The sequence below is a fragment of the Dysidea avara genome, chromosome 1 (assembly GCF_963678975.1).
Source record: "Dysidea avara chromosome 1, odDysAvar1.4, whole genome shotgun sequence".
NCBI lineage: Eukaryota > Metazoa > Porifera > Demospongiae > Dictyoceratida > Dysideidae > Dysidea > Dysidea avara.
The window spans coordinates 17,588,526-17,616,235 of record NC_089272.1 but is presented as its reverse complement, the minus strand read 5'-3'; the positions used below and the strand labels follow the sequence as shown (position 1 = coordinate 17,616,235).

The window sequence follows — 27,710 nt, the reverse complement described above, 5'->3', positions numbered from 1 at the left end:
CTACAAATGGAGTCGTATCAACTCGTCATCGTACTTACTTGTTACTCCCATTGTACTTGGATGAATATACATGCCGTCATGTGAGACTTGCTACTATGGCGGGCCACTGGAAAACATTTTCATAGCAGTTATATTACAGTCATTATTGTACAATTCTTACATTATTGTTGTGAAAATGGTTTGGTATTCATGTGTCCTCTGTATGTTGTAATTTAGCTACATGTGTAATTTTTGTGTGGGGGTGCTATAAAATGAAATAATGCATGGTGACAATTGGCTAGCTACATGTGCTAATTACTCGCAGCTTGTGTCAACAACTGGTAACCTGTGTCATTCTTTAAGCCGCGCCCTTAGAGGACAAATTACGGGGCGACTAAATTCAAATTTAAAAACGAACGATGGTATTCAGCACCATAGATTATATCTGTGGACTATAATCTATGGCAGCACACTTCATTGTGGCTATATGCACTGATTAACTACATAGAGCGCCAGTTCATCAATACCCAGTGACCGCAGTTGTGCTCTGCGTCATTCTTTAAATTCCGAGTAAAATTCTTAGAGAGCAATTACGTGGGGGCGACTAAATTCAAATTTCAAACTAGCCATTCTCGAAAACATATGTTTCAATCTGAACGAAACTTTTAGAACAGTTTAAAGATACATTGCCCTACATGCCAAGCAAGTATTGCGGAAAACAACAATCTGGGATTTGTATTTGGCCTCTAGGTCGACTGAGGACGACTGAAACTTCGTTTGGTGCTGAAATTACGACTGTAGGGTAATCATGTATGGTGAAATCGATGATGTGAATCTTGAGGCGATTAAGTGAATACTGAAGCGATAGCAGGGCAATCAATGTTTGGAATGCACAAAGGAACGCAAGGCATACACCTGCGGTTGCGTCTAACCGCATGCGATAAAAAAATAAAAATGAAACTTCCCCTTTGATGTCGGCAATCTCGATCACGAAACAATCGGCATGGATTTGCTTCACTGCTTGTGTGGTAGTTACTAGTGACACGATGAGTTCAACTCTAGAGTTTCAGAGGGATAGCGTAAGTGGCGGGTGAGTTACAGGAAGGCCGAATTTAACAACGTTCGTTCCTGTAAAATCCTCACGTAGTGATCGCATCATTTCGTTTCTGCTTTACTTTTTTTTTTAAAGAAAATAAGATTAGAACATACAAATAACAGTTAAACAATTAAATCAAAAACTGAGTCTCTGATTTCACCAAGGCCACAGAAGCACTTTTGATGTAATGACCTTGTGAAGATCGTGCTCCTCTAATGCATTGGATTGCTGAACGCAGTAAACAAAATGACAATCTACATCTAATCCATCCTAGTACTGAGGCATAAGGGTCATTCCATTTGTCAGACAATAAACTCGCCAATCGCTTGTAAAAAACACTGGCTTCATGGCCCATTCCCCCAGAAGCAGAGAACACTAGAGGGGTAAAAGAACTGTGTTCCACTTCACGGATTCGCAACTCATAAGCTCTCTTCTTTGTTATTTCGTGTTTCCTGTAACATGACTGAAGGGTGGTTCCACTGTTGGATGGTGCAAGTGGGTTAAAAACTCTGACGTCCGTATAACATTTTTCATAACGATCACCCCAAAATCCATTCATGGCAATGTCCAAGCGTGCGCCATCCTGAGTGTTGGCTGTCTTCTGTTGAAATCTTTCATCATTTAGAGGCTGCAGATGAGGCTCAACCTCCACATCATGGCACACTTCAGATAACAATTCAGCTGTGATATCCCTCACTTCGTTGTGGCGTATTGAAGGGAATCCACCCTTTGGACAAGATAGGGCATGATCAACAGAAAAGTTGGTACCACACGCACAGTGGGAAGGTGTATGAGAGGGCATCCAGCCATACCTCAAAGCAAGGGCATCTTGAAAGGCAGTCTTGTGTAGGGAGAAACCATGTTCCTGCACAGGTAGGGCAGTAAGCCAGCTAGAAGCACCCTTTTCCTGTGCTAAAGTAACAGCCCTCTGAAGAGTGGGAGTAAGCTTAGAGAACAGTTCCTTAGAAAGAGTGGACAAATTGATAGTCTTGGGTTGTTTAATTTCAAGCTTACGGGAGTACAGACTACAACGAGTATCGGCAGTATAGCCAAAATTCTGTGATAAAATGAGTGATCGTAAGGGTGCTGTGACATACATTGAAGCAGAAAACTCAATAGATGATAAAGAATCAGGTGCAACAATGCCTAGACCACCAAATCTAGTTGGAAGGGCAAAGAGTGAACGTTGAAGAGCACCAGGAGGGTCAAGGGCAGTCAAGGCTGGAATAAACTTTGTCAATATGGCTTTCTCGAGTGATTGGAAACTAGAAGATGTATCAGGGACTGTACGTGTTACATACAGCCAACGGCTAAATAGTCCATGAGTAAAACATGTATAAGCAGCATGAGGTTGGGAGATAGCGATGGAGGAGTGTGTATTAACTTCAGAAACCCACTGGCTAATCTTATCAAACGTAAATCTTTCCACATACTCAGAGGTGCCAACTGGGGCACCAAGGTGAGGCCTGCAATCAGATGTAACATTTACAGCTGTGTCATGAAACAATGCCTTACCAACAGAGCAAAACTGAGTCTTAGTAACAAGCCATGTCTTCTTTGCATTAGGGAAGTAACCAAAGCTAGGGCCCAGTGAGGAAACTTGGTCCCATCACATACGAAGAGCAGAAATTTTACCACAGGCAGCAGCATCATCTGCATACCACACCTGAGTGACAGGTACAGTGAGTTTCTGAATTAAAGGTACAGTGGCTAGAGCATAAAATGGCATTGCAAGTGGGTCACCTTGAGTTGTCCCTTCCTCAGAGTAGAGAACATCACCATCAACAAAGAGGCAAGCAGGGTGTCGGTAAGTATTTATTAGAATGGTGGAAAATGATGGACAGAGACGCTGGATGTTGTACAAAGCCACGGCTCTATTAAGAGAGTTGAAAGCATTAGTAGCGTCGATTAGTAGCATACCCTCAGTATCATCATCATTAAAAGCTTCCCTCATAGCATGAACAGTGGCTTCCCCTCCTGATGGTTGTCCTGCACACAGTTGCAAAGAGCCCGCAGCAAACTGAACATCTTCACCAATCACACACAAAACAGCTTTAGCAATAATACGTCTAACTGTTTCACCAATGCCAATAGGTCGGACACCTGGTGTCTTGTCTAAAGTTATCAGCCGACAAGCCATCAGGGGGGAAATCATCACAGGATCAACAAACATGGTACACAAACGACAGGCTAATAAAGCGATGGAAGAACAAAGTTCATCCGAAGCAGAGCGGAAGGAGGAACACAGTCTTCGCCAACTGTGAGCATCAATTCCAGAAGGTCCGGCAGCACTTGAAGTTCGTAGGGCAGCAGCTTTTATAGCTGGACCATCCAATGCATCAAAGATAACAGGATGCACAGGATTTGTAGTAACACTGTCAGGTAGTAAAGCTTCATAATGTAATGGGGCAGCAGCAGGATGTTTTGACTTGAGAATATCATATACTTTACCAGATCCAGGTATGGTATCATCTAAACGCAGAACTCCTCCTCTCCCAGGTTCAGAGGCTAACAGCTGCCTATGCAGCTGCAGTCTTACCTGAGAACATCAATTTAGCAAAGGACTGTGATAATGAATTATTACTAGAAGCATGATTGCTGGTCTTAAGACGATTTTGAATAGCTCTGCCTTCTAGAATCAGCTCATTCAGATTGCCATCACTCCACAAAAACATCCGTCGTTCAAGACAAGATATGTGGTCTTTTGATTTTGAAGTACGTGTTGGCTTCTGAGTCACTAAGGTGCAAAATGTGAAAGCAGCCTTCAAAGCAATGGACTCCAAACTGGATCCTTCCCCAGCTGAACGAAAGAGTCTGGCCAGCTCCAGCACAAATTTCTTACCAGCGTTTCCAGAAGGTATTTTAAAACTGTTGTTTCTCCAGTGAACAACTTCACTATAACTTGCTTCAAGCGAATGACAGAAAGTGTCTGAGTCAACAGATCCCCAGTTAAATACAGGAATAGATGAAGCTCAAAGTCCGGTAGGGAACAGCATTGGTCTTGAATAGAACTATCAGTGTTATCAGATATTGAAATAGGTAGCGATGAAACGTCAGTCGACTTGATATCAATAGCATTATTTAAGTCCACTGGTACTGACGCTTGAGTCGTATCGGCTAAAGCACTAGCAGTAGAAGGTGGAAAGTTGGGCTGAGAGTTTGCGCCAGCTTGCAATTGAACACTTGGAGGGTACTGTCACAGAAATATCGGTCCGGCCGGACCGATTTTGGATACCAAAACTGGTCCGGATGGACAAAATTTGGTTGACCAAGTTTAGTCCGGCCGGACCATTTTTGGCATCCAAAATTGGTCCGGCCTGACTAAAATTGGTCCGGCCTGACTAAAATTGGTCCGGCCAAAACTTGGTTGGCCTCATGCACCCCCTGACCACTTGGACCAATTTTGGTTGGTCCGCGGGTGTGTGGACAGGTCGGTCCATGCTAAGTTTTTTTGTGACGGATCACTGCAGCCGATTTAGCCTGGAAACTATATAAATGAGTAGCGTATAGTTTATGATTATGATTATATTATATTGGAAAGACAGCAATGTGCTGATATACATCCAATAATATAAATTTACTTATAAATGTTGGTCCAGGAGTTTGTCATAACTAGATGGTTCGTTTCCCGAGTTGATATACGGGTTAGTAGCTAGAAACTAAATTCCATGTCATAGCTATATGTAGCGATGAACATAATCGCAAAATTAATGCTGTTTTAATTTAAAGCAGTGTGAGATGATAAAAGTCCTGCATTCTTCTTTTCCATGTCAGTAGCTAGCTGTCCGAGTGGGAAGTAGAGGTTTCCTTCTGGCATACATCAACTCAAATGCATGGTCAATACTGGACTCTTGGTGTGTAATGTTGTATGCAAAAACACAGGCATCAAGATATTCTTCCCAAGTATATTTTTACATGCTCAATAAACTTCACAAGCATCATCGGCTCTGCAGTGTTTGGTTGAATCTTTCATCCAGCCTGTTAGTGTTGATTATGACAAACAACTATAGCAACATGACGGAAATCACCAGCCTATGCTGGATCACTTATACTTGAGGATGGTAGACAATTATAAAATCTATCATTAAAACATGTCTTATCTTCAACTTCTGCATATATAGCTAGCTCAGAATTTAATTTGTTAATTCTGACCCTTGGTCAGTTCTTTATTAATCTGGGAATACCCATGCATGCATTGTTATAAACAGCTACACATATCATCTCAGGGACTGATCCAGAGGGGGTGGATGGGGTGGCTAGCCACCCACCATGCATAGCCTTGCAGCCACTCAGACATGCATTATTTAATAATGCTGAATATTACTGATCATGAACATGCACTCTTTCGTTATATCAACATGAACTAAATTCCTGCATTGCATCAGATTCCAATGCTAGCTGGCTATAACCTTACAGTAGATGGTAGCGATATACATGGACTTATCTATGATCATGGGCAGTATATTAACTATCACCAGGTAGAGGACTTTTTGAAGGAAAATATGGGGTCTGCTTTTAGGATTGAGTCAATTTTACTTTTATGTCTGCAGCAATTCACCCTAAGGCCATGAAATAATGCGACTGCCTCAAAATTTTAAGTTGGCTAAGTAGTGAAAAGCATGCATAGTGAGAATATTATAGCTACAACCTTTATGGTGATGTTTCTTCTTGTGGGGCATGTCATGAGTAGGAGATGATAGTTCACATTTAGTTATTCAATGGAGTAAACCTAAACTATCATCTCCTACATATCACATATGACAGAGAGGAATGTGCAGTATGAGTTGCGTGTGCACAGGTGTATTACAATTTGTTTTAACCACTGGTGTTAACTCATGATCAACCTGTACTGGGATTACAAAATACATTAGGCCAGGAAAACTTGATTGCTAGTTTCTCATCCACAAAAATTCAGATTTCCATGCGGGCGGGAGGTTATTTATCATTATTCATTAGTAAAGAAATACTCCAAATCAAGCTGTCTGTTATAAAGGTTAACTAAAACCTTTTAAGAACTATTACTGACGTATTAGCTACCTTTTCTGAAGTGCAAGTGACATTTGCTGTGCTGTAAAATGATAACCAGCCTTCCTAACATCAAAATACGTGTGCACGTGATTGATAACAGCAACAATGAAATTAGAGGCGGTGCGATAAAAAGGGATGCGGGTGGGGATGAGAAACAATTAACCAAGTTTGCCTGGACTTATTATGTTCACAAGGGCATGCTACTAGCTATGTGCTTCACTGTACTAGCTAGATGATAATATTGTCAGCCCTTCTTCCTTGATGTAACTACCAAGACATTCAAGGCTCTCATCTTAAAATCTGGGCCAGCAACCTACCTTGGTTTATTCTGGATCAGTGCTTGCATCTCCTACTGGTATATGTGCACAGGTGAAAATTGGTAAAAATTTAAAGTTGGTTAAGTAGTGAAAAGCATACAGGGAATATTATAGCTATAACTTTTAAGGAAATGTTTATACCAGTATATAGGACCATGTGATCAGTAGGAGATGATAGTTCACATTTAGTTATTTAATGGAGCAAATCTAAGCTATCATCTCCTACATATCACATACAAAAGAGAGGAATGTGCAGTATGTACACATGCAGGTGTTACAGATGTATTGTTCTAACCATTAGTGTTAACTCATGATCAGACATTATATGTGCATAAGAGCACAGTGCACATGCTACTGTGCATGCGCTTCACTGTACAAGCCAAACAACAACAGTGTCAGCTTTTCCTGATGTAAATTTGGACTCTCAATTTAAAATCTGGGCTAAGCTGGGTAGCCACCCACCTTCATTTATTTTTGGATCAATGCCTGGTGATGAATGTTATGGGTGACTGCTCTATTAGAGTATCTCGATCTTAAGCACCTCCAATGCAGCTATAACTGATCCCATGCATGCAATGATCCGTGCCCTTGTTGGATAACCTTTTAAGCACAAATCCATGCAGTAATAATGCCTGCAATGCTCATTATTCGAGATTGATAAATGAGAATAGCTATAGCTACGGTCGGCTGCAGTGTTCCATCACAAACAACTTATAGCTATGCATCATTGGCTGCATGCGTTAGTGGTCCACCTGGACCCATTTTGGTCTACCAATATTGGTCCGGGTGGTCAGGAGTGCATGTGGCCAACTAGGTTTGGGCCGGACCAATTTTGGTCAGGTCGGACCAATTTCGGATGCTAAAAATGGTCCGGGCGGACTAAATTTGGTCAACTGAAAATGGTCCGGCCGGACCGATTTTTTCCCCAGACCAAATTTTTCGTTACAGTACGGCACACCAATAAACCGGCAACAACGTTTACCCGAGCAATCCACGAAAGAGTCCAAGTTTCGGGAGAGGGGTTGATCTTGATAGTGGATGGTATTCTTCCAGTTTTTAGCAGAGGCTTTACCCGCTTCGCGCTGAAACTCACAGGGTTTCAGGGTTCGAGAGCCAAACTCGATGCAACGGCTAGACCCACAAGATAAGTCTCTGGTAAGCAACTTCGCTCGCAAAGTTCCACAGACTATATCCACTGTCAAGGCTGAGTTCGAGGTAGCTTCTGTAGCCATGAAGGTTACCGTCTTTACTGGCCGCGTGACTCACTACCGTGAGTCTTGATGTATGGCAATACTTACACAATTTCCATTAAAAATGCTCTCAGATTCAATCTTGTATCATTCAAATTTCAAAAATTCCACTTTCAACATTATTATACTAACATGTATGTATTGTAGTGCAATTGTGAGAGGATGCATCATTTGCTTGGTTGTCTGAACCTACCCAAACCCTTTCCATTAACAAATGCTGCAGAGAGCTACTTTAAAGGTGGTACAGACTGTATATAAAACATCTACAGGCAGAAATATGCATTTTATGTGGAAATTTCTCTAAATTGCAGTATTTTAGAATCTATTTTTCAAACTTTTCCTTGAGGAGCATGCCCCAGACCCCCTAGTTCCAGCATACTTTACATGCTCGAGGTAACACACCTCCATTAGTACCTTGAGTTAGTCCCCCCTTTATAAATCCTAGATCCTCCCCTGGTAAAATTTAAAAAACATACTACATGTATTTTCCTCTACTCAGATTTTAATAGGATTGATGCAGCAGTACAGTACGACTTAAAAGTAAGTGTAGTTGCTGATTTTGGCATCCTGTGTTTCGTTCCTTCAGTCTAAGGAAATTATTTGATGTTCATGTCAAATGAGCATCTGAAACAACAGGTTCATGTCTAACTTGTTTTAAAAAATTACCTACAGCACTATGTCACTTGTGCCATTGGATAATAATACCACCCTTTTACAGTGAAAAATGTCCAGTGGTGTAGCTACCATTGAGGTAGTTGCCTTGGTAAAAATTAGGAAACTTAAATGAAGACAATTCAGTACCACATAAATCAAGATACTTTAATAGAGCAGTCACCACTAATAGAGTAGTCAGGTTTGCCTTGCCTTCTAAAATTTTCACCTTATAGCCAGATGAGGCACCATAATTATTGCAACCTGCACATACTTTCAGTGGCCTTCTTACAGGTCCCCAGCAGGAAAGTGATATACACTTGGTAGAATAGTAAAAATTGGCTTCCTATAGTGAAGAGCCAAAGCGCTCCTGAGTGGTGAGACCAAAGTCATTTCAACCATTGCTAATTAGTCAACCAAACAGAAAAGTTAAAATTCTTAGTAATTGCTGTGTGTATTCATTTAGTATGTGTTTTACAGTGTAACAAGAATGCACTTATGGTCCACTAACATCTTGCACCATTATCAAATAAGTTGCAAGTATTCTACGTTACAGTATATATTACAGAATTATACTGAATCTGTAGCATGAATTTATAGGGACAGTACACCAAGACATACAAGTGCTAATTTTTATATCCTCGAAAATATGTTAATGATGTAATAACTAGTGTATTTATCACAAAATGGCAAACTTGTAGTGATCTAACAGATAACTGTAAACAAAGGAATGGAATAGTATAAATTTATACTGTTTTACTAGTATCTCCCCTGCAGTCATATCATCATTTGGTGGTGGAAAAGATTTGCTCTATTAAGGTTTTCCCTATGTGAATTGCAGACAGCCACTTCAGCCAGGCTCTAACAGCTTGTACAATCTGGTAATGTTTTCACAATTGTATAACTGACAAGAACAAGTAAAACTAAATAAACAGCCTGTTCAGTTAATCTACAACCCCCCCCCCCAATAAAAAACACCTTTGCTGTAAAAAAAGGTGCGTCCAAGGAACTACAAGTATCTGTAACCCCATGTAAACTGTAGAAAAACACTCCATGAGATTAAAGAGCTGATATCTAGAGCGGCCAAGAATCAATAATGTTACTACAATTGACTATGATCACGAAAAAACACTTTGGCTGTAAAACAGGCAAATAAATGTAACTGGCAACCAAAACAGCTGATATCTGAAGCGGCCAAGAATAAAAGTTAAGTTGGTACAACTAACTACAATTATTAACTTGCAACATTGAATCTTAATCATTCAACTGTGTTCTATATATTCACCCTTGCTATATCCTAAATTAAGTCTTTGTAAGTCTAATTGGCTGGTAATTTGGCTGCCTTTTTCAATAGTCAAAGTAAAGAAAAAAAAAGGCAGCCAAATTACCAGCCAATTAGGGTTACAAAGAATTAATTTAGGATGTAGCAAGGGTGAATGTATAGAACACAGTTGAATGATTAAGATTCAATTTTGCAAGTTAATAATTGTAGTTAGTTGTATCAACTTAACTTTTATTCTTGGCCGCTTCAGATATCAGCGGTTTTGGTTGCCAGTTATATACATTTATTTGCCTGTTTTACAGCCAAAGTGTTCTTTGGTGATCATAGTCAGTTGTAGTAACATTATTGATTCTTGGCTGCTCTAGATATCAGCTGTTTCAGTTACCCATTAATTTCATGGAGCGTTTTTCTACAGCTTATCTGTTTTTACATGGGGTTATAGATACTTGTAGTTTCTTGGACGCACCTTTTTTAAATGCAAAGGTGTTTTTTTTTTGGGGGGGGGGGGGGGGGGGGGGATATCACTAATTTTTGTCAGTTATATAATTTACAGACCCAATGTTCAAGCTATGAGGGGTGTATGATAAATTCTGCCTTGTAGAGATGTTACAACCAAACACAAATCTGCTGATAGGTGGTGAGCATATAACATACAATCCTGTAGTAGTGGTTAATTTTTATTAGGACAAAGGCCAGTGGAAATTACTGGTCAGGCCAGTAAAATGGCTACAGTCAGGGTTACCAAAGATGTGTGTAAAGCACTTATTTGCAAAGCATGTTCTTCTAGGTGAACTGGGGAATGCCACCATCTTGAAATAGCAACTCTGAGATTGCATCTGGGATCTGGGAGTGTTTTCAGACAGAAATGTAAATATTCAGCTATATTGTTCAATGACTGTTCTATTAGAGTATTTTATTGCCTGACTGTTCTATTGGAGTATATCAATCATTCTGTACTTATCAATGAATAAAACCTGCTATGGTCACACTGCCATAGTGGCTGTAATGTCCTGAGGACAACTTATCAACTTGGTTTGCCACTTGAGCAAGATGCTTTGCTGAGGGTTATGAAGGAGATCACAAACATCATGCTATTATTTTTATTTCACTACATACAAACACACGCTTACATCATATACAAGCACAAGACACACACGAAATGTGCAAACACTATACACACATGTTCACATACATACACCACATATTGGTTGTACTTGATGTAAACAAGTTAATATCACATCTCTTGTGAAATGTTCTTGTAGGTGAGCTGGTAGTGCCCTTACTTGGTGTTAAAAAGTTCTTGCAGAAAAGAATATTGTGTTGTACATCCCATTAATTACATATGTCTCTCCATAGTTAAGCCATTTTATCTATTTATTTATTATTTGCTTTACAGCATACATACAACAAGATACGTACAGTATAAACATTAGTAGTCCTTAAAATCTAGTGTATGCTGAAGGTCCACTGGAATCCAGTGCCAGTAGCCAGGAGTAAGTAGTTATTAAGATTAGTTATAGTTACTTATAATATATAAAACTCATTTAAAGCAATGAGGATATCCAAGTAGGTGTCTTTGGTGTTGCGACCGATGTTCCAGGTAAGTTGCATGTGTGTTTAATTTAAGGTTAAGTTCAGTGCCTGCTTGTTCTTTTACAGGTCTCACTTAATCTTGTGTTATCATGCAGACATCCATGGAATTTGAATATTGTGCAAGCTGTGTGGAACGACCCCATCTTATATACACAGTCACCAGTAAACCACGAACCACTCTGTTACGCAAACTTTGTTGTACCATGGTATGTGCATAATGATTGATTAATGAAAGCCACAACACAAGCTCCATGGTGCATTAATGGAAATAAACTGACTGAAAATTATGACGTGACCTATTTAGGGGATATCTCTTGGAAAGTCCCTGAACAGTAACACCTCAAGTGAAAAGTGAACACACGTGATACGCGATTTATAGTATTATTATTGATGGTAGTCCATGTCTTGAGAGGGAAGTATGAATAATACTAAAATACATAAAGTATGCGTACCGCATTGTAGATCCACAAGTTCCAGGATTTCTCCTCCTTAATTACATGGAGTTTTTTCGTTTGCTGTAGATGTCACTGGTCGCTCTTGTAGAAACGTACACAGGTTATATGTTCCCAGTGTTTGAACTAATTTTGGCAAACGGTCATTGGCCTACAGGGGTACAGCCATCTGGAACAGATTACCACCAGCACTTTATGGTGCTAAAACTGTGTCAGAATTTAAGAAATTGTATTACATGTTGTAACTTCGTTTGTGTATGTATGTATGTACTGTAAGTTACTCATATTGTATTTGTGTTCTCAGGGCATAGCTGAAAAACAGCTTTTTTATTATTATTATTATTATTAATACTTTACAGAACTGTACAGATCATTTTGGCTGATGCTATTTTCCCTGATTAAATAAATAAAATAAAAAACCGACTGACAATGACACGTCACCTATATAGGGGAAATCTCTTGGAAAGTCCCTGTAACACCTCAAGTGAACACACGTGATACACGGTTTATATTAATTGTTGATGGCAGTCCATGTCTTGAGAGGGAAATACGAATGATAAACATTTGTCATATTGTAATTGGAGTGGTGAAGCATACTTTAACTGACTTGAAACTAAAATACGTATACCACTTGAAGAAGTCGAATGGATATTAAAGAGTCGTCGAGAATACTGATGTACTCAGCTCTTCGTGGAGGTTCAGTAATGAAAAGAAGAGTGGAGGTTCAGTAACGACAGGAGGAGTGAAGAATTATTAAAGATGAGGCTAGTGTATAAAGTGCCACATCGCCTCACACTTAGGCCTGCGCCTTTTATGCCGGCATAATCTTGAGAATAATAGGTCACCAATTTCGTGAGAATAATTCCGGAATAATAGGATGGTTACAGGCATAATTTTAGAATAATCGGTGGAATTAGGGGGCGTGTCTCTTCTTGGTTACCTAGAAGAAAGAGTTAAGCTACCACAAATGATATAAAGCTGACAGGAGTGCAGGCTGAAAGGAGCTGAAAAACCTCTAAAAGATCGATATACTCTAATAGAACGCTCAAATACTCTAATAGAGCAGTCAGATCGTTTCATGTTAATGATCTGCAGCCAGCACCAGGGATTCAACTGCATGATCTGAAATTCTGAAACTTGTACATCTTATATCAGTGTACCTTCTTCAAGTCTTTGAGCATTATTATCTACCTAGCTTAGTAGCTATACAGTAGTTACAGCATATTATTATAATACACTAATAATTAAATACACTTGAATTATTACTGTAGATAGCTATTCTAAGTCTGCTGTAACTATTATGGATAGAAAAATGATGTGTAAGGTGGAATGCTTCATATATGGCTAGTAATAATTCGGACAAAACTACTTATAGCAACATCTTGAAAACTAAGCGACTAGCCACAGATATATCTGAATGAGAATAGTTATGGAATAATAGGCTGGATACAAGAATAACAAAAAGAATAATAGGAGAATTTTTTGGGAAATTCTGGAAAGAATAATAGGTAAATTTTTTAGCATAATAGGCTCAGGCCTACTCACACTGATTAACCGCGTGTATACGATTGGTTTTTAGACTGTCAGACGTCTGCACTGACTAGTGCACATTCACTGAGACCAAGCTGAAAACTTCTGTGATGGTACCAACTTGAGTAGCAGCAAATACCAGTATTATCCGGCTCATGGATGGATTGTCAACAAGGTGTACTCAGACCAAACAGCTTTCAGTATTGTCACTCTAGTCAGTGTCAATTTAGAAGTCCTGGAACTGTAGGTGGAAGAAGTAAGGTAATGTGCACAATGCTTGTACAAAAAAAAAATACTCATTCACATTGCATACTAGTCTAAATAACTAAATTTATGTACAGTGAAACCTGTGCACTGTATATTAAGGTCACTTCCAGGCCAACTTGTGAATCCTCATATGTGTTATTTGTGTAAAAAGTGACATATATTTTGTATTTAATGCCCGCCTGTTGGTTTTACAGGTAATCTGGTCATAGTATGCAGTAGCAGTTGGATGTCGTCATGGTATATACATAACTTGGGACCAGGTAGGAAGTCATGAATTTCAGGTAAGTTTACATACAGAGGAATTGTATTATCTTGTGTGTTCCTTTTATAGCTCTCAATTGTCAACTGTACATGGATCGACTGTAGTGACATCAAGGGTGTAATGAATTTCCAGGTCCGTCTATGTACGTACTAAGGAACATAGTTGTTTATTATTTCTGGATCAGGGGTACTGTTATGATGGCACCCCCCATGTTGTGCTTTTCCAGTATGCAGATTTTAGGTATATTGTATTTAATGCCCACTTGTTAATTTTTGTAGGTTGATTGTGTTGTCAGATATCCAAGCAAGTATCTTTGGTGTTGCGACTGATGTTCCAGGTTAGTTACATGTGTGTTTAATTTATAATTAAGGTAAAGTTCAGTGCCTGCTTGTTCTTTTACAGGTCTCACTTAATCTTGTGTTGTTATGCAGACATCCAAGAAATCGTCGCTGATGTTAAACTATTTTTTTAGTATTGTATTGATGTTGTGTTACATGTTAATAGCATTGTTGTATGTTTACCATAAGGCAACAAATTTTCATGGATTTCGCGGCCATCTCATCCATGAAATTTGAATTGTGCAAGTTGTGTGGAACAACCCCAACTCGTATGCACAGTCACTGGCAAACAACAAACTACATTCCAGCAATCCATTACAAAACTTGAAAGCCACAACAGAAGCTCATGCACAGTCACTGGCAAACCACATTCCATCACAGTGCCATGGTATGTGCATGAAATCCACATCACAAGCTTGATGGTGCACACTACATAGAGGTGGTAGCCCTATAGGCTTGTTGCCTTTTGTATTTACCTTACCCTTGTGGCTAATCTATTAAAAATTAAATAGAAGATTCTTAAAACACTTTTCCTAGTGACTTTGTTCTTCACACCTTGTTTATAAGGCATCTGGCAATTATGAACCAGCTCTTCACACCGAGCTACACACCTTGTTTATAACACATCTGGCGAATACAGACTGTGGCGAATATAAACGTTTGCATGGGGTGTGGTACTAAATGGAATCTAAAAGATTTATGCTTAATATGCCATCTCAGGGAACTTGCGCTTCTGCATGCTTTCACAGCTTGTTTATCAGACATTGGGGCTTGTGTCCACATCGTGTCTTTAAAAGTTATAGTAGGGATTAGAGGTTTGATCGAAGAAAATACGTGTATGGGCAAACCAGAATTAGATAGTGTCAGTGCTAGATGGACTGCACAAACACGGGTATATTGACAGGTTAACGTAACGGTAGGTGTAACATAAGGTAGAGAAATAAAGTGAAATATGTGTAAATACACCTATTTATATTTTAACGAGGTCGCAAGACAATGATGATGACGATTCCTAAAGATTTTTTTATCACGTAACGCCATACAAATCTATTGAGAGATGTTGCATAATCCAGGACTAATATTGCAAAACCAACCCTACACGTAAATAACTCACAGTAGTGGCCACGCGCCTTTTATATGGGCGTGCACTTTGTAGTTTCTTGCTCACTACCGTGAGTCTTGATTTTCTAGCATTAATTTATTAATAATGATATATATATATATATATATATAAAATTATAAATCCCTTTTATCGCTGACTTTTTTTAAGAGAACAGATCATTCTATATAAACCACTATATCTCACAATCTATAGCATGAAATACCCTAAACCTATATATATAATTCTTTTAAATTTAAAAACCCAAGCAATAAAAAGTAGTAAAACAAGAGATAAATTGTGACCCAGTCTAAGAAAACCGGTCTTATCGCCCATGTCAGCAGATTTGATTTTCACCCACGACACAAAGCTACACGAATAAACTATCTAATTCCACAATCAAAATCAGCTAGACTTGAGTGGTCTGGTTTTGCTGGCTGCTTTTCCCAAGCCCAGTGGTGATCCGTACGTGTGGTGTGGGGCCTGTCATGCTACAACCGGTCCCCCCAAAATCGGTCCCCCCGGACCAGTTGCAGCAACCATACTTGGTCCCCCCGGACTACTTGCAGCACTGCAACTTGTCCCCCCCGGACAACTTACGCCGCCACAGTTGATCCCCCTCTGCCATAAGTAGTCCCCCACTGGCTTTATCATAGACTCGATCATAGATCTTTGAGAAGGGGTGGGGCTAGGCACAAAGTGCCCCACTGTGCCGACTTAGCTTCCCATTCTACTGTGGCCTTCGAGCGGGTGGCCCTATAATTGTACTGAGTATGCGTACGAGATACTGTAATAGAGCAGTCAGTAAATACTCTAATAGAACAGTCACCTAACATCTAGAGTTGTAGTGGCACTGCTAAGGATATCTTGCAAAATGAAATGCATGCGATCTTCCATATGTCATTCTTTATGTCTATAATAATAATAATAATCTGCTGGCATGATTGTCGCTCTATACAACTCTTGATCAATGTAGTCCACATAAAAAGCAGTATGATCTAAACCATTCAAAATATTTTGTCCTGCAAAAAGCTTTAGCTTCTGGGGGGCACAGATCCCTACTCCATATACTGGTGCACCCCCTTTGATAAACCCTGGATCAGCTGCTGTAAACACTATAGCTAGCTATATACAAATAAACTTGCAGCTTAATTGTGACAAGATAAATTACATATAAATGACATAATAACAAAACTTTAGCTGATACTATTATTAGCAGCTAACTATTAGTGTTCACAGTATTGAAGTTGACTGGCACAATTCACTGACAGAACAAGAGGCTACTGGAGGTTTATCAGCTGTGATGCCTGAGCATATAATGTACCCACATCCACACATTACTGCTACAGTGCTATCTAAATGATGATGAAAGTATAATGGTTTAATACACATCACATAAACGCAATAATAAGAGGTTCTTGGAAAGGTAGTCTTATGTCATTGACATGAAGCATGACTAAATTAGGAGCCAGATTTTCATACAAGTACAGTATCACATTTACTGCATGATCTCATGCACAACACTATAATGCAGTCCACAATGAGCTGATATTGTAGTCATTAAGTCAACAGGAAGGTCAGTGCCATCTGAATCAATAGTTACAACATGCAGTTGTAAACTGGAACTGCAATTTCACTATCTATAGTTAAAGTACTTGAGCTGAGCTCTTTACAGCTATTGACCATATCCTGCACAGTCAAGGAGTATAATGCACAAGAAGGGAATATCATAATATCAAGCAATAAAGATACCAGATATCATTTTCAAGGATAATTGTTTGCAATGATCATGTGATCAATAACTAACTTACTCACACTTAATTAATAATATTATCTTATTTTGCATGTATACTCTTTTAGAGTCATGCAACTTTGAATCAGCTTGTCTGCATCAGTGACCTTTACTGATTCCACACACACACAAGTCTGTTGACAACTGCTAAGTAACATTACTGAGTATACAGTATCTGCTGTAAATGTACCTGATTTCATACATAAGTAAGTCCTAAAATGTTAATCCTAGCTTGCTGGTTGTCTAAATCAGTTGCTCCAAGTGACTGAAAAGCACATCAAAGTGATTAACAGGTTTTAAAACGGAGAATCTAAATACATAACTGAACAGATGATTTCTTATTCTCAACTAACCAAGTTGAGTTTACTACTTACGCTCATCGCCAGAAAGACAGCCTTTTATTTGCATTAGCTTTCGTTATTCTCTGCTAGGATTGAGCTAATTATGCTTTGAAAATAGCCTATATTATGCATTTGAGCAGTGCTCAAAATCTAGCCTGTTATGCTCAAAATTTAAACATTGTTTTTGAACATTTAAACATTGTTTTTGAACATCGAGAGGTGGTCAAGTTTGAATAGCCACCACATCGATTTTTGAAACTGAGGTAATAAATGCTGCAGTGTTTAACCAAGTAAATAATGTATAAGATATGGCTAGTACAGAACAATAAAACTATTGTGTGTGGCGATTCAATTAAACTATTATTTGTTACACTTTAAGTTTACTAACTTACTGGCTTGTAAGAACCACTTAATGTCATCATACTGCATTAGTTCTAGTATCATTAATGGAGAGTTTAAAGTTTACACACTAAGACTAGAATAGAACCCTTCAACTATAGCCTGCCTGTATATACCATTTTCGATGAAACTGACATTTTAGTGCATGCCGGCTTTTTCAAAAAATTATTGTCTATAGCTATTGAAGCTGTGTATGAGGCGTGAAACATGCAGCTATAGTAGTTTCTGATCACTGACCAAGCCCATATCCAAGTGAATTAATGGTTTTTACTAATGGTAGCGGAACAGCTGTCTAACCCATAGCTATACTCCAGCCTAAATCAGAGTATAGAGATTAAATCATGTTTTATTATAGAACTGAGAAAACTATAGCCAACTGTTCAGTTGGTGTGTCATGACCTCTGGTAGCTAAGTGGAGATGGTAAGTTGAGCATTACAAGTTACACCAAAGTGATAGAGGTTCCCAGAAGTTTTAATATTTGTAGCCCCGTATCTTACTGTCACATACTGCTGGCAACTGTATGTGGATGCCTGACTACTGCATGACACTAAGCCATGTTATAGTGGTGACTGCAGTTCTATTTAAGGATTTGATTGGCTGCTCTATTAGTATGTTTTGTTAGTATTTTTGAAAGGGGGATTGGAAGGGACACCGGTGCCCACAACGCGTTACAATGATTCAGGACTCGTATTTCGTGGAGGGCAGTGCGTTTTGATCAAGACGTTGAGCTAGTACTGACTGGGAAGCTGATACTGGAGATTTCATTGGGGGGACCAGCTGCAGCAGGGCGGACCATCTGCAGCAACTTTACATGGTCCGGCCGGACTACTTGAGGCGCGGTAGTGGGTCCGGCCGGACCACTTGCGGCGGGGGACCACCTGCAGCGTGACAGGCCTCAATGGAGCTCTGGTCAGCCTGGGGATGACTGTATGTGACTGTACAGCTCTGTGGTGTTGAGTAAGTACCTCTGCTGTGAATTTCGTTTCATTTTAGCCAGTTTTGAGACCTCGATGGCCAAAAACTTGGCCATTCATCCCTTGGCCTTCTTTTTCAATTTTTCAACACGATCTTGCCCACCTTCCAGGGCCCCCACCTCCCACCCAATTTGCAGCTCGCCTGATATAGTCAACCTCGATTTAAAAACTATCTAAAATGGTGGGAAACTTAGCTGTTGGCTACTTGCACAGTGGATGCTCTGGAAGGTAAGGAATTGGTGTAAAACGTGTGAAAATTTGGTACACATAGCTTCAACCATTGGCGAGCTACAATGCACTAAATACTTAAAACCGGCATTTCTCAATACTTTTAAATAGGCGATAAGCCCGGTCTTCCCAGACTGGGTCACAATTAAAGATGGTATTAAAGCATAGCTTTGGTGGGAAATCCCTACTTTGGCATTGAACAAAAACAACTGTTATAACAAAATATACTGGTTTGTTTAGTTTTTGGTAACACAATACAGATATACACACATGACTGTTCTATTAAGGTGACTGCTGTATTAGAGTACCTTTCACTACTAGGGGCTGTATCACTATTTCATAATTCTCTCTATGCTGGTATTATAAATACAGCTAGACCAATAATAATTGGGTGCAGTCATCAGGATCGAGTAAATAGATTCTTAAGAGGTGTAGTCTCCGTGCTGGATTGTTATTAATCAACCAAGATCGTTAATGGGCGTGATCTAGCTCGAACTTAACTTGAAGTTATAGGTATCTACTAGGTGTCCAGTACTTCTTAAAGTAGTATAAGCACCTTATATTATTTTGTGGTGTATCTAAATGTGCTGCTCAAGGAAAGTCTTGACATGGAAAATTAATGCTTCAATACTGTTTCATTGCATGAAGAAGACGACAGACCAGTCTGATTGAAGATAAAGGAAAGACAATAGGACACTGAGGGCACACATACATTGGAATCTTAAAAGGCACATGCCTCTGGTGAGTTTATTAGTGTGGTGCAAAGAGTGGCCGTGTCCTGCTTCATTTGGCCTCCAGCCTTGTGACTGTGCAGGCAAGCTGGCAGACGAAAACTCGAGTTTCTGTGATTTTTTAAAATTCTATATCCAATAAGTGTTTTCTTGTTTTTAATGCTGTATTTGATGTTAGATAGGTTAATATCATTCCATAAAGGAGATTTTCTTTGCATAAGATGTCATTTCTAGGATGATTTTTAGGTGGAATTTTAGGTGGCAAGTGTCACTTTTGGGGACATCCCTACTTAAACAGTACTACCATACTGTTTGATAGTGTTTGCTATTGTCTAAAGATTTTGATTGTATCACTATTGTTTACATAAAGGCAAATACAAGAATGTTATAAAACCTTAAATTGCAAATAAAAAACAGGCTATCATCTTTGTGAATAAGTAGCTTTAATGTTTCTTGCAATACAGTAAGTAGTGTGAGTCTATTGAAGCAACACACTTTAAGGCTCATGTTCTGGTGCTTTTACAATGATGCATGTGCAAGAACACACATGGCCTAAAATCCATCTGACAATAAAGTTGTATTACAAACTCGCAACTTATCTCTTACCTTTCCTTCCCTTTCCCTTGTGTAGACTTGGTGGCTATCTTTTCATAAATTGTGACCAGTTCTGAGAAAACCGGTCTTATCGCCTATTTAAAAGTACCACGAAATGCCAGTTTAAGTATTTAGTGTGTTGTAGCTCACCAATGGTTGAAGCTATGTGTACCAAATTTTCACACGTTATATACCAATCCCTTACCTTCCAGAGCATCCACTGTGCAAGTAGCCAACATCCAAGTTTCCTACCATTTTAGATAGTTTTTAAACCGAGATTGGCTGTATCAGGTGAAATCCAAAAGGGATGTGAGGAAGGGGCCCGAAAGGCGGGCAAGATGGTGTTCAAAAATTGAAAAGGAAGGTGTAGGGATGAATTAGGCCAAGTTTTGGGCCATTCAGGTCTCAAAATTGGCTAAAATGAAAGGAAATTCACAGCAGAGGTACTTCTTCAACACCACAGAGCTGTACAGCCACATACAGCCACCCCCAGGCTGACCAGAGTTCCATTAAAGTCCCACACCGCAAGTACAGATCACCACTGGGCTTGGAAAAAGTGACAAGCAAAACCAGATCACTCAAGTCTAGCTGATTTTGATTGTGAAATTAGATAGTTTATTCATGTAGTTTTGTGTCCTGGGTGAAAAAATTGAATCTGCTGACATGGGCGATAAGACCGGTTTTCCCAGACTGGGTCATAATTAATCTCATTATTGTATGCTGATATAACACTCCATGGATGAACAGGTTAATACATAATGTTACATGCAATAGTGTGCAAAGGATTCGGTTACCAATTTTTAGGAGTGTGCCCATTTCAGGATAGGCACATTGGTTGATTTAACACATGAAAAACATTATAGGGTGTCTAAATTTCTATTGCCATCAGGTTTATAGCATGATGCCATATGGTATCTTTCATGGTTAAAAGGTTTAGGCTACATTTCCAAATACTCCATTCCATTGTAAACTATCACCTTCAAGCATTTAGCTATTTACAAACTTCTACTTGGCTTAAGTAACTACAGTTGTCTAAACAAGTAACTCCAAAATAAAATGATTCCAGGTTGTTATAGCAGGCTATAAGTTGTTCACTATCTAACCATAGTCTCAGTAATTACATAAAACCACATCAAATGCTTTGTACATATCTGTGGCTTCATCATTGAAATAATGCCCATTAACAGTTTTGTCACAAGGTATACAACAATAATTTAGATTGTGAGCATGTTGTTCTACATAATGTTGACAAAGATACCTTACCACTATATTGATGTGTGACATTGTGACATCTCACTCCCGCATCTTTATCATGGTTACAATCATGATTTTCAAATCCATTGTGAGAGCAATTAAAAATGTTGGATTCATTATTAACACATGTCACATTACTAAGGAGAATTGTACCATTGCCATGATCAAATTTTGCTGCTTGTCCAGTAGAGCTTAAACCTAATTGTCTACATATCACACTGGCATCATCATCACCCCATCTATCATTACATACCGTAGCCCAACTTTGTTCATAATAAATTTCCACTCTTCCTTCTGCAGTGTTGTTTCCATTTACTAGTCTAACAGCATATCCTGTAATGAATAGCATTAATACTAGTATAATAAAATTATTAATGAAGTAGGGTTCCAGTGATAAAAAGTAGTGAAACAAGAATTTAATGACGATCACTATGAGGGAAAATCCCTACTTGGTATGTGCTACTTTGGTATTGGAATTTTCCCACATTGCTACAATGTCAAGTAAGGATTTTCCCTCATAGCTTCGTACCATCATTTCTTGTTTCACTACTTTTTATCACTGGAATCTTTACTTTATTTTAAAATCAATAATTTTTATTGCACTAGTTTGTTAACTTTTTTTGTTAGGGTATAGGTATAAAATACACTGTTACTGTGACTACTTTATTAGAGTATCTCAAACTCACTACTCAGCTATGCAGTAGAATAAACTGGGAGGCGTGGTACATTGCCTTGTTTTCTACAGAGCTAGATTGTTGAGGGGCATGGAATCAGTACTGATCATTAAAGGTGTGGTGGCACGTTCTGATTGTTTAAGGGTGTGTGGCCCATTGCAATATTATAAGCCCATTAGCTGATACCCTAAGGAGGGCGGCTATGCTTTAAGCACTGCTAAAATATATTATACAAATGGTTCGTTTATAATGTGCTGAAGAATACTAAGCTTGCGAACAGGAGTTACCATGCAATGTTTATTGCTGCTTCATATGCGAAGGGTATGAGGTAATTGCGCCCAATATACATGACATTGTTAATATTGCCATAAACCAAAGGGTTTTTGAAAAACCAAATATACCATCTTAAAACTTACACAAAACGCAATTTGATTATCCAGTAAACCCCATTCAACCCCACTGTTCGCTACATTTGTATTGGGTTCACGTGAAATACCAAGTGGAAGCAATTATTTTACATAACGCTTAAAGTGTGACCGCTCTCCTCTGGCTGATACCCGATGCTACCTGGGGTACTATAAGCATCTCAAATAGTTTTGTGGCATCTAAATACATTCTTTAAAGAGAAGTGTCAATACAGAAAATTAACACCTTGGTATGGTTTCCTGAAATGAAGAAGAAAATAAAAAATAGAATGCACAGCAGGCAAACATTCATTGAAATGACAAAAAGCACATCCCATCACGAGTTAATTTGCTGCTGTGGCATAAAATGGTGTTGTTTCATTTTGCCTCTAGCCTTGTTACTGTGGTTAGTGAGGCAGGCTGGCAGATGAATATTCAAGTTTTGGCATTTTAAAAAATACTGCCCGGAAGTGTTTTCTTGTTTTAATACTGTATTTGATGTTGAATGGAGTAAGACTATTCTGTAAAGGTGATTTTGATATTTCTATAATGGTTTTTAGATGTGGCACTTATAGTGGCACATGTCACTTTAGAGGGAACCCTATTAAACAATACTACTGCACTGTTTGATTAGTATTGCTGCACAGTATCAGACAGCACTGTATCTATTATTGTTTACTAGAATTTGTATTGTGGCATGCATAATGTAAATGACAGTATTACTGTAAGTAAATATTGGCCAGTTGCATTTAGTGGCAAACTAACTGAAAATGAGCACTAGCTTTAGAATCTGTCTTTTACCTATTTTAATCTGGTGTCATTACAAGAACTGACAACTATTCTGTATATTTACTATCTAATTTAAAACACCCAAGCTGTAAAAAAAGATGCAGCCCCCAAAAAGCTATGGTGAAAAAGATGTGAAATCCAAGGTGGTGGCCAAGAAATGGCTGTGATGGTAGGTTAATGGAAAAAAAATTCAATAACGACAATTCAGGTGAATTTAATGCCTTGCAATTTCCTTTTTGGGGGGCCACACCCCTTTTTACAGCTTGAGTGTTTATGATTAGATATCACTGCTTTTTGTATTTGTATACATCAAAGCTGTCTTATTGCCAGCTTTGGAATTATTAATAGAGGTGTGCGATAACAATATAGACATATCTCGATATTTCCTTTTGAACATATCTCGATTATCTAACATATCTAGATAATTGAAAAAAAAAGCAAATTATAGTCAACTGCCAATTATGTAACCAGTGAAGTGAGCAAATTACAATTTTGAAGAGTATAAAGAAGTGAAAAATGTTAATTTTAGTGCAGTGCCCAAGTGGTGGGAGAGTTGGAGATGTCTATACCGTCAGATATTCCTTGATATACATGTAATTTACGGAAGTTTACTATTATCTAGATAAATAAACCTATCATCCTTATCTCGATAAGTCTTATGATATCTAGATAATCGGATATATCTAGATAATCGGATATATCTAGATAATTGGATATATCTAGATAATCGCACACCTCTAGTTATTAATTTTTAACCAGTGTTTTTTCTTTACTACAGAGAAAGAAAAAAGACATTCAAAACAGACTTTTTAATATTAACTACTGTATTTTTGATTTTATCAGTAATTCTACAAAATTTGAAATATTACATGCCATTTCCTTTCCTTGTTTGTAGTAACTAATCTCCACTGGGTGACTTGAAATGTAGCTGAAATCTCTATGAGATGATTTGATTGCAGCCGAATTCTTTACATGGTGACTTATTTCAATCTGATTTCTCCACAGGATGACTTGTTTAAAGCTGAATTCTTTACAGGGTGATTAATTTTGAACTCTCTACAGGGTAAATTGCTTCTAGCTCATCTCTCTACAGGGTGATTTGTTTGTAGCTGATCTCTCTACAGGGTGATTTTTTTGTAGCTGAACTCTCTACAGGGTAATTTGTGTGTAGCTGAACTCTTTACAGGGTGATTTGTTTGTAGCTGAACTTTCTACACTCCAGGGTTACCTTTACTAGCTGATCTTTCTACAGTGTGGTTTGTTTGTAGCTGATCTCTCTACAGGGTGATTTTTTGTAGCTGAATTTCCACAACATGACTTGTTTTTTTAGCTTAACTCTATACAGGGTGACTTATTTCTGACTGACCTCTCTACAGGATGACTTGTTTGTAGCTGAATTAACAGCGAGATTTATTGGTAGTTGAACTCTCTACATGGTGACTTGGTTCTAGCTGATATCTCTGCAGGGTGACTTGTGTCTAGCTGATCTACCTAGGGTGATTTGTTTGTAGCCAAATTTTCTACAGGGTAATTTGTTTGTAGCTGAACTCTCTACAAGGTGATTTGTTTGTGGCTGAATTCTCTAGGGTGATTTGTTTGCAGTAGAACTCTCTACAGGGTGACTTGTTTGTAGTTGATCTTTCTACAGGGTGAGTTTTTTTCTAGCTAAATGCTCTGCAGGGTGATTTATTTTTAGCTGAACACTCTACAGGGTGACTTGCTTGTAGCTGAACTCTGTACAAGGTGATTTGCTTAAGGCTGAACTCTCTACAGGGTAATTCTTTTTTTTCACAGGGTAATTGATTTCAAGCTGATCTCCCTACAGGGTGACTTGTATTGGTCTAAATCTCTAGAGCAAATAATTTGTAGTTGTACTCTCTACAGGGTGACTGTTCTATTAGAGTATCTCAATCTCGCCTTTACTACACGTAGTTGGCCTTCGAATCATAACTAAGTGGTTTGTAATCCAATTCTTCTGTACTACTGCAAGTAGAGGTGTACCAACAAGGATTTTTCAGTTGTACCGATATCCGATTAATCTGTACCTAAAGAGCCGATACCGATTATACCAATCCAATTATTGTATATTCTGTAAAATGTAAATCAAATAGAACTACAGGTGTAGTTACTGCATGATACATATTATTTTAGAGAAACCAGAAGTGATGTAACTATCAGACACAGCAATACCTGGGTACCTATGATGACGTTGCCTCTAATACAAAACCCAGACAATTAGGCACTATAAATATTTTAATACATGCTCCCTTGTCTGGATTACTCCATGATTTGATTAGTTTTCAAGATGGCTACTATACACAGATTATCAGTTCAGCTTTCCTGTGGTGCAGTTCTTTATTCTTAAAGTGTAACAGCTACCGTTTTCAGAAGATCTGGGTAAAAATATTCTAACACAAATAGTCGTATGGCTTCTCATAACTTAGCGTTGTATAGAGAGACTTTCTATTTGTTTGTAGTGAGCAAAAAGGCTTTTCATTGCTTTACTGGTCTCATATTTGCCATGCAAACTATCGGTAGCGATATCGGTTCTCAGAGCATTTGTGCTGATTACCGATATGGTAGAAATTGCCATATCGGCAGCTGATCCAATCACCTATCTGATTATCGGTACATATCTAACTGCAAGGACTTTCTATGATGATTATTCCAGCTACATACTGATTTTCAGTTCATTTCTCTAAGCGGTTTACCTGGTAGATGTGAAAAACGAATATTTTTGTTATTCATAAAACTCGATCGCGTAATTGTGACACAGGTTGGGTTTTGTGTAATATCTCGATGGCCTTTATCTGTCAAACCACAAAAAGGCACTCCTACGATGGTTACTCCATCTACATAGCTCATTCCTTCAAGGGGTTTACCCTGTGGGCATGACAGAAGTTCGATCTTATTTTTTGGTCATAACTCCGTGAATGTTCATCGGATTCCCACCAAACATGGTATTGAGATTCGCTTTAATTAGCCCTTCAAGTGTACCAAATTTCAGCTTGATCGGAGTATGTGTTTGCATTTTATGGCAGATTTTGTAAAGTGTGTAAAAAGAAGTAAAAGAAAACAACGAAGAAAAAAACCCAAAACTTTGGCCACTCGTATCTCGGAAATGGCTGGAACGATTTTCTTCAAATTTCATTTGTAGACTAACTCCCCTACCGCGCGGGCACTTCTGTAACAAACTTGGATAAGAGACCACAGAGCTACATATGCACAAAAAACGTTTTTTTTTCTTCCTGTCAATATACTCACGGTGTTGCGTGCCAGCTTCTTGGGCCACAAACACACTGCCATGTGTCTTGATGAAAGTAAAATTTACGTATGGTGAACGTTTACCATAATATTATATGTACTTTTTATGGCTCAATGAAATGAAAATTGGTCTACCCGACTATAGACAGACACACAAATATGAAAAAATACTGTACAATACATCAATACATCAATACACACAAACACACACAACATACACAAACTACACTCAGTTACAATAGAAATACATCACTGTACAACAACTGAACAGTACAAAGTTGTCAAACCAATTGCAAAAAACATTGAGGCGTTCATGCAAGTTAACATGCAAGAGCTAGCATACTGTACCATAAACTAAAATTTGGTGTATTTGGCAAATTGAAGGAAATTTGCTAAATTTCATTCACAAATTAGTTATATTGTTCAATGCTGGCAGTGTTGTAAATCCACTACATTTTATCCACCAAGTGTAACCTGCTTCACATACTGATTCATCAAGCTTACATAAGTCATGCCAGACTTTTGTCAATCACAGTATTTGATTTTTATGCAATGTGTCATGTTAACAATGCTTTACAGACATACCAGTTATGATTTTACCAAAAATAATTTGCTAAGATAAAATTAAGAAATTTTAGTTATTCTGTCCCCTGAGATCTAGCAATTGGGTTGAACAAAACTGCTGCTTTAGCAATAGTTATATCACATATTATTACATTGATGTTGCAATTTCTTGCTATTAATTGTCATGATGTTATGTCCGTACATTGGTGCTATTAAAAATCCATTAGTTTTATTACACAGAATTGGCCAAAGAATCCTTGTAACCAGATAAGCCCACCATCTGGTTTACCATAAATTATTCCAGCAAACAAGTGTGAACATTTAAACTTATATTCAAAGCACGTGTTACAATTGTAAACAAGTAGGACATGGTATCAAAGGATATCTACAGGAGTGCTGACCAATGCATTATATGAATAATGGATTTAGTAACAATCATGATACTAAACTGGAAGTATTTCCCAGCTCTACTTGGCAGTCAAGAATCATAATAGACATTAAGACGTATTATGACCAGGCTTATGAGAACATGATATGTGGACGACACAAACTACACC

At 38.3% G+C, this 27,710-nt stretch overlaps 2 protein-coding genes across 2 annotated transcripts in view; both read right to left on the bottom strand.

The window, feature by feature from the left end:
- Window positions 1–27,710, bottom strand: part of LOC136263706 (uncharacterized) — a 107,060-nt gene that overhangs the window by 60,506 nt on the left and 18,844 nt on the right. Inside the window, exon 4 of the mRNA XM_066058368.1 lies at window positions 21,468–21,791. Coding sequence (XP_065914440.1) covers window positions 21,468–21,791 — 324 coding nt within the window. The remainder of the gene's footprint in view (window positions 1–21,467; window positions 21,792–27,710) is intronic.
- On the bottom strand, window positions 1,206–3,750 carry LOC136241708 (uncharacterized). Its single transcript, XM_066032973.1, has 3 exons — window positions 3,615–3,750; window positions 2,737–3,547; window positions 1,206–2,541 (listed from the first exon to the last, which is right to left on the bottom strand). Exons 1-3 carry the CDS (start codon window positions 3,748–3,750, stop codon window positions 1,206–1,208), a joined length of 2,283 nt encoding a protein of 760 aa, XP_065889045.1.